The 12,909-nt window shown below is 44.0% G+C and overlaps 1 protein-coding gene and 3 non-coding genes across 4 annotated transcripts; all 4 read right to left on the minus strand.

The window, feature by feature from the left end:
• Window positions 1–2,900: 2,900 nt before the first annotated feature.
• RPS12 (ribosomal protein S12) lies at window positions 2,901–5,701 on the minus strand. The gene is made up of 6 exons (XM_046674330.1): window positions 5,593–5,701; window positions 5,424–5,474; window positions 5,152–5,268; window positions 3,971–4,073; window positions 3,412–3,513; window positions 2,901–2,990 (listed from the first exon to the last, which is right to left on the minus strand). The coding sequence occupies exons 2-6, from the start codon at window positions 5,435–5,437 to the stop codon at window positions 2,928–2,930; spliced, it is 399 nt and encodes a 132-aa protein (XP_046530286.1). The 5' UTR covers window positions 5,438–5,474; window positions 5,593–5,701; the 3' UTR covers window positions 2,901–2,927.
• LOC124247991 (small nucleolar RNA SNORA33) lies at window positions 3,123–3,252 on the minus strand. The gene has a single exon (XR_006890879.1). It is a non-coding gene; the product is annotated as a small nucleolar RNA SNORA33 (small nucleolar RNA).
• Window positions 3,595–3,671, minus strand: LOC124248006 (small nucleolar RNA SNORD100). Its single transcript, XR_006890893.1, has one exon. It is a non-coding gene; the product is annotated as a small nucleolar RNA SNORD100 (small nucleolar RNA).
• LOC124248053 (small nucleolar RNA SNORD101) lies at window positions 4,848–4,920 on the minus strand. Its single transcript, XR_006890934.1, has one exon. It is a non-coding gene; the product is annotated as a small nucleolar RNA SNORD101 (small nucleolar RNA).
• Window positions 5,702–12,909: the final 7,208 nt, after the last annotated feature.

Consider the following 12,909-nt stretch of genomic DNA (forward strand, 5'->3'; position numbering starts at 1 on the left):
GTGGACTTAACCACTGCGCCACCAGGCCAGCCCTTGCACAACTTTTCAACGGATGTCCTGGCTCATTTTTTCAAGCATTTGAAGTGGCTTACCAAAAAATACAAATAGAAATTTTAATAAAATCAGGAGTAGGCAAAAATTAAAAAGTGCAACAGTTAAGGACAGAAAGAAAACGACATATTTGGCTTGGAGGTTTCTTATAGCCAAAGTGAACAGAGATGCTGCACGAGTTCTCTTCGTCCATGGGAGCAAGAAAACAATTAGCAAGTGCCTGGCTCAGATATCTCTTCGGGGTACGTGACAGACATCCTCAACGATGCTGAGTGCCTGTGACAACTGGTTCCAAATAACAATGATTTTCCCCAGTAAAAAATGAAGACATCTGCTTCTGCCCGGGCACTTTTGGCACGCACGGGCCTCCTCATGAATCCCATTGTAAGATACAGACACATCACAACTCCAGGCTAAAGTTACATTTGAGCTAAGTTTGAGGGACGAGTATAAGACTGCCAGCTAGAGGAAAGAAAAAGGTATTTGAGGCAGGAGCAGAATGAGCTGACAGATGCCCTCAGGAAGAGACGGGTAAGATCGCTTTATTTACTACTATGACTCCGAGTGGTGTGGACGCCTAACTTAAGCGAGCAGTGACCGCATGAAAACCAGTTGGGAGGCTGCTGCTATCACTTGGAGGAGTCCCTGATGGCCGCTTAAGACAAGGTAGAGGCAGCTGAGGACGTCCCAGGCCTCTGGGCTGGGAAACTGGAAGGACCACATAATGGACGTGACCACGTGGTGCAGAGCCTGGTATACACTCCATGTTCAATAGCTTTTCTTTCCTCTGACCAGACACACTTTGAGAAAGAGAGCTCACTTTGAGGCACACAAAATTGGAGGTGCAGGCAGGTGTCCATGGGGTACAGTCTAGTGCACTTAGTGCAGAACTGACAAAAGACAAAACAGACCTGGAAAGCACAGGAATCTAGAGCACAGAAGCCATGGGAATGGGAGAATGTTCCTAGAAGGCTGTAGAAAAGAAAAGGAAACCACTGCCTGAAGGGCAGGACTATTAGCGGAAAAGGCAGGAGAAACAGCAGGAACCGAGGAGGAAAAGCATGGCAAAGGCCCAAGTGCGGACCAAAACATCTTATTTTTCTAAAAAATGCCAGCAAGGTCAAGAGAAATGGCTGTGAAGAAGCTATTGGATTTGACCATAAATAGGCATTGGTAACCATATTAACGTTTTAGCAGAGTAGTGGGGACAAAGGCCAGAACAGATTCAAGATGAACGAAATGTTTTAGCAGACTAGTGGGGACGAATGCCGGAACAGATTCAAGATGAAGAGGCTATCTTGAGAAGTACGACTTTGAGCACTGGACAGAAGGTAGCATTCAGGGCAGGAGAGCACAGCTAGGGTCAAGGGTAGGACATTCTTTTAAGAGATATAAGTATGTTTTGCAGCTGAGGTGACAGTGGATTTGGAAATATCAAAAAACCAATGCTGGTGCAATTCCAAGTCAGTGGGAGGAGGCAGTATTCAGTGAACAGATTAGCTGGTTTTCCTAACACTAACCCCAAAAAGGGGCCAGCGAGTGAAAAAACAGAAATGCAGACTGCTGTTAACTGAAGACCAATTTTCTCCAGCCTGAATTATAGCATTTCCCATAAAAGATGAAACATAAAATATATAAGGTATGTTTAAAATGTTTCTTCTATTGCATACAGTTCCAGCAGGGCCAGATATAGAATAGAGTCTCAAAATGTCTGCTGAATAAATGCTGAGACAAGCAAACAAACGACTTTCCTTAGAAAAGCCAAATGGTCCAGGTTGACATTTAGCAGCAGCAGCTGGCCCCAGGTTACACCATCTACTGGGCCCACTCACATGCTTACAAACCGCCTGGCCCCTCCCTGCACCTCAGTGAGGTTGTGAGCGCAGGACAGCCAGCCTCCAGTCGTATCAAAGCTTTCTACATGTTTATAGGCAGACTTTGGAGGAATGCTTTTAAACCTGTAAATTCCTGAGATGCCAAACAAACCACTAATGATTCAAGTGAGCATTCAGAACCAGATCTGGCTCAAGTTCACAGCTTCACAACACACGCCAGCGACACTACAGCAGGACTGGCAAACTAGGAGACAGTACCTCAGTCGCTGATTTCCCAGAAATTCCAAAATTCAGACTTCCTTGCTAACATAGCAACTTGATCCAGGCTTGAAAGTCACGTGCAGCATGTTTCAGTGACAAACAGCACATAGGACCGTGGTCCCACAGGATTAGTAGCAGACAGCCCAGGTGTGTAGCAGACCAGACCATCCAGGTTTGTCTAAGTACTCTGATGTTCACACGTTCAAAACTGCCTAATGACGCATTTCTCAGAACACTTCCCCCATAAGCAAGATAGAACCGTGTGAGAGTCTTAGGGACTCGAGTACACTGAATTGGAGCATTTCTTGCTGCTCTGCCTAACATGTAACTTATGAACTCAATGGACACTCCGACTTTTCCCAATGTCACGTCCACAAGCACTCCTGGACACGATGCGTTTCTAGTGCCCACAGCCTAAATCCAACCTTGCCCCACCTCTGTACTTTCCTACTGACTTGTCCAGCTAGAGGACTCCAACTCATTAACTCTCCCTTGACCAGCCTCAGCCCATTTCTCCAGGTTCTAGGCTAGCCTAGCCATAGTCCTGATATATGCCCGCATCCACAAAACCCTGGGCTGTCACCAATACACTATCCTAAGCCTATCTTTGCTTAGGCCACTGTTTTAATTTCCCACTCTGAAGTTACTTACTGGTTGGGACCAGAAGGGGACAGACAGCATGCTTCCAGTTATTCTGCAATGATTATCTTTTGTCCCTCACCTTATCTTACTGCGTAAATAAAAAATCAGAGATGAGCAAAAGTCAAGTTTTTTATTTGTTCATTTCTTGCATTTAAAGTACTCCTCGATGACATCCTTGGCCTGAGACTCTTTGCCGTAGTCCTAAAAACAAAACAAAAAAAAAGTGACTTTTTACTAATATTTAGAAATTCCACTAAGTTCTTAGCACTAGTTATAAAGAACTTTAAAAAAATTGGCTCATGTCTTATGAGAATGCCTCCCGTCATTACAACTTCTTGTGGCCACTTTCAGGGACCTTAACGACTTCAATGTCGTTAAGGCTCGTAACATGGCTTTACTATTGCCAGCTTGCTCTAAATTTCTGCCAAAACACATTCAGGTAAGCAGATTCATTGGCTGGCTTAACTATGGCTTATTTTCCCTTTCCAGTTTTAAGTCTGTTGAGAATCACTCATTCTCCCCTTTAAGAGGTTCTCATTGACAACTTGGGTTCAGCAGGAGGTTCCGCATGCTTCCCCAGCACACCCTGCATCCCGGAGCCAAGCTCCCTCATCTGACTCACCTTCACCACCACACAACTGCAGCCAACCACCTTGCGGGGCTTTCCCTCCCTGTCGATTTTACACAGGCCTACCCATTCCCCCAGCTTCTTGTTGTCGTCAACCTATTGGGGAATAACAATACAAAAAATTCACCATATTAGCACACATTAATGCTACTGACAATAAATTAAACCCAAAAGGTAGCTGTAGTCAGATAGGGTGACATGGCAATTTCCTCAAGGCAATTCAGTAGAGGGAGCCAGTTGTCATCATGTACAGCACCAAGACGACCTACACACACTCTAACTTGATTTACCCCATACCAACACCAAAACTAGCACTAAATTCTGCAGGAATAAAATGCTTCTGTAACTAGCTTTAGCACACCCAACAACTTCAAGCTTATGTGATGTTTCACACCCGAAGTAAGTGGTGAGCTCAACACTTTACAGAATTTGCTCTGGTATCACATCACCATGGATGTGTTAATCCAGACTTACGATCCTAAGTGGCCCAACTAGCATTAAGCTAATGCGTCCATTAACAGTTCAGATACATCAGATCGGGCGGGTAACTTACCTTAATCAGGTTGATCTGGTGTTCGGCACAAAGGGCCTCCACCAACTTCACATACATAGGCTCGTCACAGTTGGATGCGAGCACACAAAGATGAGCTTGGCGCCTGAAATGCAAAATCCAACAGTAGGAGCTAAGACTCGAGTCTAAAGCCACTATTCCTGCACCTTACAGGGGAGTTATCCTCGCCTGGGCTACTCTGACGAAACAGCATGAGCACACCCACTGGAAGAGAAAACTGCTTCAGCTTGAAGAGGCTGTTACAGAGCATGTGTTCACTTAACTCTCCTACAGAAACGCTCTGTCTTCTACAACCCCTAAAAATACCAAATTGATAAGGGGGAACTAGTTTAGCAATTTGTGGCCTAAACAAAAACATGCTTTCTTGCAAGCCAGTCTTACACATCCAAGGACTGCTGTTAACGTGAAGCACAAGCTACTCGATTAGTTACCTGCCACAGGCCCAGACACTGTACCTACATCGTGCAGCACTGCTCAGGTACAGACGGTGAAGCACTTCCAGCCAGGAGTGCTGTTTCCACTGGATGCAACTGGCCAGTCCACACCCCAGTGAATTTAACTGACTTAAATTTATCTGGTTCAGAAGTCCTTAAAGTGCATTTAAATTCAGCTCACATAGTTAAAGCATGCAGTTTTGCCAACGTCACCAGCCAGAAACTCAACCAAATATATTCACAAATATTCCATTTACATTCGTTTCTACAGCTACCATACTTACTAAACCATATGAAATTACAGATGCTTGTGCAACAAACGTTAACTTGAAATCCCATTAACTTAACGGTTCAGGTTTGTAAACTACTAACGAGGATCCCCATCTGTTTTCCAGATACCATGAAATGAGCCCCAGAACCTACAGGTTTGTCAGACTATTAAGTTTCACTCATAAAGGGAGTGAAGGGGTATCCGACAATTTAAGTCATCATCCAAACACTGTAGTTTTACTTGGTTGAGAATCAAGTGCTCATCCCACTCCAAACAGAAACCCACCAACTCTAAGCGGGCTACACAGATCTGAATCCTGATACCTTTTCCTAGGTTTCCTGTAGAACCGATGCCATTCAGAACTCGTGTCCTAACACCATGAACGTCACGCTTTCTTCCCTCGGCTGCAGTTTTGTTCCGGTTCCAACAACCCACAGTATTGAGACCGAGACACGTACTTGTCTAGGGCCTTGGCAGCTTCGCGGATCCCACGTGCCAAGCCATCGTGGATGAGGGCGGTCTTCAGCACCTCTTGTAAGGCGGTATTAACGTCCATTACACCTCCAGCAGCGATGCTGTAACCAACAAGGCAGAGCTTCCGTGAGCTCCCGCACCCCACCTGCCGCCCGGGACTCGGCAACCACCGGGGACCCCATCAGGGGCGCGAGGGGGGCCGGGCAGCCTCAGAGCCCGCGCCTCACCCGCACCACGACCCCGGCCCCAGGCTCACCCTTCCTCGGCCATGGCGGTGGGTTACGGGTGGAGCCGAATCTTGAATGCACTGAAACGCAAAAAAGCAAGGCAAAAACACTCCGTTTAGGCCCAGACACTCATGGCCAGCCACAGCCAAAGGCGCCGAGCCACGCACCAGAACCACCCGCTCGCCCGGCTCAACTCACCGCGTGCGCCCGCCTCCGCGCGACTCGGCGGTGGCAGGAAAAGAGGCCGGATGCGCCAGCAGAACCGTATTTAAGGGCGTCCCAGGACCCCTAGGCGCATGTGCACTCCCGGCCATGAAAGAGGTGTCTCTGGCGGTGCCGGGCCCCGAACACGTCTGTTTCCGGATGGAGGCGGTCCTGAGACGAGGGTCCTGCGAGTCTTCGGACGCCGCTCCCGCCCGTCTTTGGCACGCGCAACAGGCACCGACACGGGCAGCCTGGCATCGGCGCTCCCCGCCGGGGACGGGGCCTGCGTAGGCCCCGAGTGCTCCTTCTACGGAGCGCAAGAAGGGCCAAACGCCTCGTCCGCGTGGTCCTGCCGGCCCCCTGGAACCCTGGCTTTCTCAGAACCCGGGTTTTAACCCTTTCCGCGCCGTATTGTAATTCCTGCCGACACCTCTAGCTGGGCCCTACTCGCTGCACGCTATCTCGCTTCTCAGTCACTCCCTGTGGCCGTGAATGTGCCATTCTGTGGGTGATCCTCATCTGTGTGTGTTTGTGTGTATGAAACGGAAGCCAACACGTGTTCACGACTTGTAAGCGCATCGCAAACTCCGCTTTCCTGCGTAGTGTTAGTAAAGTGGAACCTCAGCCACGTGGCTGGTTCTAAATGAAGGGTTTTGATTTTTCTTTTTTCACGCTGGGCTGTCCCGTGGGTTCGCAATCCCGTGCACCTCGGGATTGACAGGTGCACTTAACACACCTGCAGTGTACCGGCCCCAGGGATGGGCTCTGGGAACAGGAGATGAAAAGGCAGCTTCTAGGAATGCGGCATTATTCCGCCCTCCAGCACTCGCGGAGTCGGGAGTGCAATCCGAAAACCCTAAAACTGATTTTCCCAGGAAGCAACGTTTTGAATTCTGCAGATTGGCCATTCCCCAGCCCCATTTCCAAAGCAAATGCATGAAACACAGCCGAGTATGATCAGTACGTAGTCTTTTTCCTTCTGTTGTAACTTCCTCTCCTGACAAGTCGCCGAGCCAGTGAGCAAGTATTAATGAAGCGTTTGACAGGGGGCAGCAAGCACTGTGCATCCAGGGAACAGAGATGTTGCCAGATGCTTTGAAGGAAACAGAAATGGGTAACCTGATAAAGAGTGTGAGGGAGAGTTAACCAGAATGGAGATGGACTGGAATGTTAATAAACTGATAGAGTTCATTTTTAGCTTTTCAAATGCTTCCAAATTTTCATTTTAATAGTTTTGAACCTGCTTTCCATCCAGATCTCATCCTAAAAAGTTGTTCACTTAATTAGTTGTTCATTTAATCAACTTTTTTTTTTTAAGCCAAAGAGTTTATAAAAAGATTTATTCTAGCCACTCTTGTGCGCTAGTGGTGGGATTAGGATTTGAGCCAAAGATCAGAATACCTAAAGGCTACAGGGGAGGGACAGTGGCTGGGGGTTAATGAGTGGGGATGCTGAGGAAAGGTGAGAGAAGGACTTTAGGCCGGTGGCAGCATTTGAAACCAGCTCAAAAAACCAGAAAGGATTCCAAACGGAGGATGGGAGGAGAGGAGAGGCTATTGGAAGTGGAGGGAAGAAGGAGGAGGCAAAAAATGCCTCCTTGTCTCTTTTGGAAGTTACCTTAACACATTGGGATTTTTGAAAGAGAATGTCGCAAATAGTGTTTCAGCAAATTTCTTACCTAAAGTTAATAAAATGAATGTGCTAACCATATTAGATTTCTAACACCTGCTCTCCGAAAGTCTTAGGGAGGAGACAGGGAATTTGGCATTTGGTAAAGACTTGGGAAACATAAATGGGGAACATAATCATTGCCAAACAGCATATTTGTATAGAGGAAAATGATTACGTACATTATAGCTTGTGCTGTTGTCCCCAGTGTACTACCAACCCACTCTGACTCGGTTTCTGTCTTCTAAGCAGCTTGTAATCTAGTCTGTAGACTCAAGTATCATGGGCCTATGCCTTAATATTTCATCTTAATAAATGCCTGTTCTGTCAGTGGCAAACCTCCCTTCTTAGAAGTGGAGCTACATTTTTTTAAAGTCTTAGTTATATAACTGGTTCTAATCCCAGGAACGAAGTTAAAGGGCCCGCTGGTGATTCAAGGATTCTTTAATATAGATTCTCCTAGTTGTCTTGTTTGAGGTTACCTCCTCTCAATGTTAGATATCGCGAAAGGTGGAAGACAATATTAAATAGAGGCTAATGGCTACAGTCACTCTTATACCAAAAGATTACAACACATAATGTACACAAATGTGCATCTGAAACACATGAAAAATGAAGAAATTCTAAAGTTCGTTTTAGAAACAATAATGATAGTAATAGGTAATTTTGTTTAACACTTTCTATATGCCACTTAATGTGCTAAATTATTCTCATATATCTTCTCCCTTGATTGTCTTTGCGACCCTATGTAGTGGTGATGGTATTAGCTCCTTTTAACAGGTAGGGAAACCAAAGCTTAGGGAGTTGCCCAAGATCACACAGATAGTAAATGTGGAAGCTGGTATTTGAGCCCAGTGGACTTCAAAGCTCATGCTTCTAACCCTTCAGCCATTCAGATGATTGCCCGGATGTGGGAGGAGAGCACTGAGAATTCAAGGATAACTCTTTACCTCTCACGTGTGGCAAGAATATGACTAGTTCTACTTCATTGTGCTAAAAAGTTACATACATAGAGAAAGGGAATATTGCAGTGTTGGGCAGAAAAAGAGAGAGCAGTAGAAATTTGGGTTTCCGAATCATCTAATAATAGATGTTGTGTTAGTTTCCTGGGGCTGCTGTAACAAAGTATCTGTCACGCGCTGTGTGGCTTAAATGACAGAAAGCTGTGGTCTCACAGTTCTGAAGCAGGAAGTCTGAAATCAAGGCCACTGCAGGGTTGGTTCCTCCCAAGGCTGTGGGGGAGAATCTGTCCCATGCCTGGCTTCTGGAGGTTCGCCAGCAATCTTGGTGTTCCTTGGCTTGTGGTAGCAGAACTCCAATCCTCACGTGACTTGCTCCGTGTGTGCCTGTCTGTCTCTGTGTGCAAATTTTTCCAATTTTATAACGATACCAGTGATATTGGGTTAGGGGCCACCCTACTCCAGCATGACCTCATCTTAACTAATTACATCTAGAACAACCCTATTTCCAAATAAGGTCTCATTATGAGGTGCTGGGGGGTAGGACTTCAACATATGTATTTTGGGGGAACACAATTCAACCCATTACAGATGTCAAAGAAGGAGGGGGAGATGTAGGTAAGAGATTAAATGATAGAAAGATCGTTGAATTGAACTGCAAAAAAACTTACTTGGAAGACTAGAGCTGGGAAGAGAAGCTGGGCCAGGGCGCATTAAAGATTTTATACCCTGGAGTATAAAATCTGGGGGTGCCCAGCTGAGCTGAGTTCAAATTCCAACTCACTTTGTGGCCTTTGGCAAATTAGTTACTTTTATGAGTCAGTAAAATGGTGATAATACTGTAATATTTTTGTGAGGATTAATGAGATTTAATCCTTATTTAAACTGTTTACTACTGGGCCTCTAAAGTCATTATTTACCTTAGAAAGAACTTCACATGAAAATATATGGAAAGGGTGTTAAATAATGCCCTTCTCCTGTCCTACACCACCCAGCGCTTAGTGCAGTGATGTGCAGACTGGAGCCACTACACTAATGTGTACTGAGTGAATTCATCAGATAAAACAAGATTAAAGAAGCATTTGGGGAGATGGCATACTTACAGGAAAGCCGTGTTGAGAAGTACTGTCATAAACGTCCCAGAAATCCATTTTTAATTTGAAAACTTTAAAAAATGTCCCTGCTTTAAACCATCATGCTGCCTGTCTTAAACTTATACAATGATGTATGTCAATTATTTCTCAATAAAACTGGGGGAAAAAATGTCCCTACCTTTGGGGATAGCCAATTAATACAATGGATGGAAGTGGGAGCTAAGAAATAGGAGAAAACTAAAAAATATGATCGTGCTGCAGCTCAGGAACATAGGTCTGGGCTTGGTTTATGTAGCATGTAGTTTGAAACATACTGAGGAAAAACAGTGGTAGCTGAAGAAAGGTTTGGGCCAAATAAGATAGAATCTTATTATATAAAGGGAAGGCTCAAAGGAGAAAGAGAACTTGGTAAGAGGGAAGAGAATAAAAAAAAAAGTAAGCAAGTAGATAGATGGCCAGCCCAGTGGCGTAGCTGTTAAGTTCTCACACTCCACTTCTGTGGCCCAGGGTTCAGCAGTTCAGATCCCGGGTATGGACCTACGCACCACTTGGCAAACCATGCTGGGGCAGGTGTCCCACATATAAAGTAGAGGAAGATGGGCATGGATGTTAGCTCAGGGACAATCTTCCTCAGAAAAAAGAGGATTGGCAGCAGATGTTAGGTCAGGGCTAATCTTCCTCAGAAAAAGAAAGAAAGAAAGTAAGTAAATGGATAAGAGTGGAATAGATTCATAAAGCCTGTCAGTAGCAGCTTGTAAAGTTAATATGTAAGATCTTTAATTGGAAAACCCAGTTTATTAAGGAGGAAAAAAGGGTTGTGTGAGAGAATGAGGCTAGATTATTGCATAGCCAAGTAGGAAGCCCATGTCAATTGCTTACACATTTTGAGGGTTTAGTGTAATTCTCATCTAAGTTTCCATAAGTCTTACTAAGAATGTTTCCTTGGCCCTTGTCTTTATTGCTACCAGATCCTACTCAGAGCCGTCTGGGTGCTGTCTGGGGGCTGTAGCTGCTTGCTACAGGACTGATTCAGAATTCATGGGAACTAAACACACTGAGGAAGATAGTTAGAGAAAGTACTTAAAGTTTATGAATAAACTAATTATTGACCAGCCACACAGGCAATTTAGAAATGAAATAAAGAGTAGTGGCCAATAGAGAAAACCTTAAATTAACACTAAACTTATTCACTGGGTACAAGGAGGACCTGCATGGGTAGGACTCCAGACCCCAATGCTGGAGACCAGCCCTGCTGTTTCCTGTGTAATGTTTCTTTGAAAAATGGGTCCTGATGCTGTAACATGTATTTGATAACTGCAGTTCTTATTAGAGACTCATTGGAATGAAGCCAGGACCACTCCTGTCCTTAGAACTAGAGCTACATTAAAGAAAAAAAGTCCGTCATCTAACTGGTTCTAAGCCCAAGAGTGAAGGTAAAGGGCAGACTGGTGATTCAAGGATTCTTTGTACAGATTCTCCTCTACCATCTTGGTCAGAGCACACCTAATCTTTGGGCCTCAAGTACCTCATCTGCAAAGTGAAGTAGGAGTTGAATGAGATGCTCTTAAACACTCTTTTAGTTTGAACATTCCATGTCATCATTTTAAAACAATAATTTTAACTTTTAGTAAATGTTGAACATCTATGAGGTCTGCCATATTCGTTTTCTGATATCACATAACTTTAGCCACATGATGCTGAGCCGTAGCTGATGCCAGCTTCCCTCCTGTGTCTCCAGGTTATAGATGTATATAACATCTATGTAAAATGTAAGTCTAAACATTTTTAAAATTACTATCTGAAGACACTGGAGGATCTCCATTCTCACCACTTTTCAACGATTTACTGCAATAAAGTGCAATAAAGTAAGTGAAAAATAAAAGCATACATTTCAGAAAGGAAGAAGTAAAACTCATTCATAGGTGACATGATTGTTTATGTAGAAAATCTAAAAGAATCTATAAAACCACTATTAGAGCTAATGAGGGAATTTAGCAAGGTTGCAGGATATAAGATCAACATAAAAATTAATTTACTTTTATATATAATTGGCAAATGGTTGGAAATTTAAATGTAAAACATTCCACTTCAATAACTTCTAAAACTAAGATACTTTGGAATAAATTTGTCAGCAGGCATGTAATACCTCTACAATGAAAACTGCAAAACATTTCTGAAAGAAATTGAAGAAGATCTGCATAAATGGAGAGACATACCATGTTCATGGATTAAAAGACTCAAGGTTGATGGGCTGTCAGTTTTCCCTAAATTGATCTATACAGTCACAAAATCCCAATAGGAATCCTGCTAGGTTTTTTGGAGACAATGAGAGCTGATTCTAACATTTCTATGGAAATTCAAAGAACCCAGAATATTCAGACTGCTCTTGAAAAAGAAGAACAAACGTGGAGAATTTTCACTACCTGACTTCAAACACACCAGCTCTTGACATGTGATGGAAACAAGTGAAGGGAAGAAGCTGGCACCACCTACAATCCCTCTGGTGAGGGTGGCAGCATTCTAGGGGAGCAGGGATGGAGCTGTCACTGCGATGTCTTGTTCCTGCCTCCAGTGGGGTTGGCAGCACGTGATGCAGATGCAGAATGTGTGCACTGGACCGCTTCTGTGCTGTGGCTGACTTTAAGCAAGTAGCCTCTAAGTGGTGTGTATAGTCCTGATGATTCTGTGTGCTTCCTAAGAATCTATGATAAATTCATCTTCTGCTTACATTCGCAAAAGTTGTTTCTTTTAATAGCAACGGGGAACCCTGATTGATACAAATGCTAGGAAGGAAAATAAAGAGGGACGAAGGGACAAAAGATTATGGGATAAGAGTGAACTTCTCTGAGGAGGTGGCATTTGAACAGTGACCATATTATTCCCCTCAAGTTTGTAAAGAAAAATTGATCCATTTGTCTATAAATGTATAAATGAGCATATAGAAATATGCATAGATAATTGTGGTAGGCTGATAATGGCTCCCAAAGATATGTCCACATCCTAATGCCTAGAACCTTTAAATGTTACCTTATTGGAAAAAAGGCTCTGTGGAGATGTGATCAAGATCTGGAGATGAGGAGACCATTTTGGATGTTGGCTCAGGGAAACTGATGTTGAACTTCTGGCCTGCAGGCCTGTGTTGTTTTAAGGTACCAAGCTTGTGGTAATTTGCTGCAGCAGCCACAGAAAACTAATACCATAATATATTCAGCTGTAACACTGATGATCTGGAGGGAGTGTGGGAGGTAGAGGTTAGAAATGGAGAGGAAGCTAGGACTATGAATATATATATCACAATGCCCTTAGTGTAAATTGAAATAGATGGAGCAAAAGGAGAAAGAGATGAAAAGTAGAAGAGAAAAAGAGAATAACTAAGAGGACCAGTCTAGGTAACACAATATCTGCATAAAGAGCAGTCCAGAATCAGAGAACAAAGAAAGGGAATGAACCATCAAAGAAATAATTTGAGAAAATTCTCCTCTACAGTTGATATTAGATCCGACAGAGAATGTAGAGTAAAATGAGACTGGAGAGGGTGGCAGGGGTTCGTGTAAAGGTTCTGGAAGCTCACTTAAAGGAACCTTTGCTGG

The sequence above is a fragment of the Equus quagga genome, chromosome 11, assembly GCF_021613505.1.
Source record: "Equus quagga isolate Etosha38 chromosome 11, UCLA_HA_Equagga_1.0, whole genome shotgun sequence".
NCBI lineage: Eukaryota > Metazoa > Chordata > Mammalia > Perissodactyla > Equidae > Equus > Equus quagga.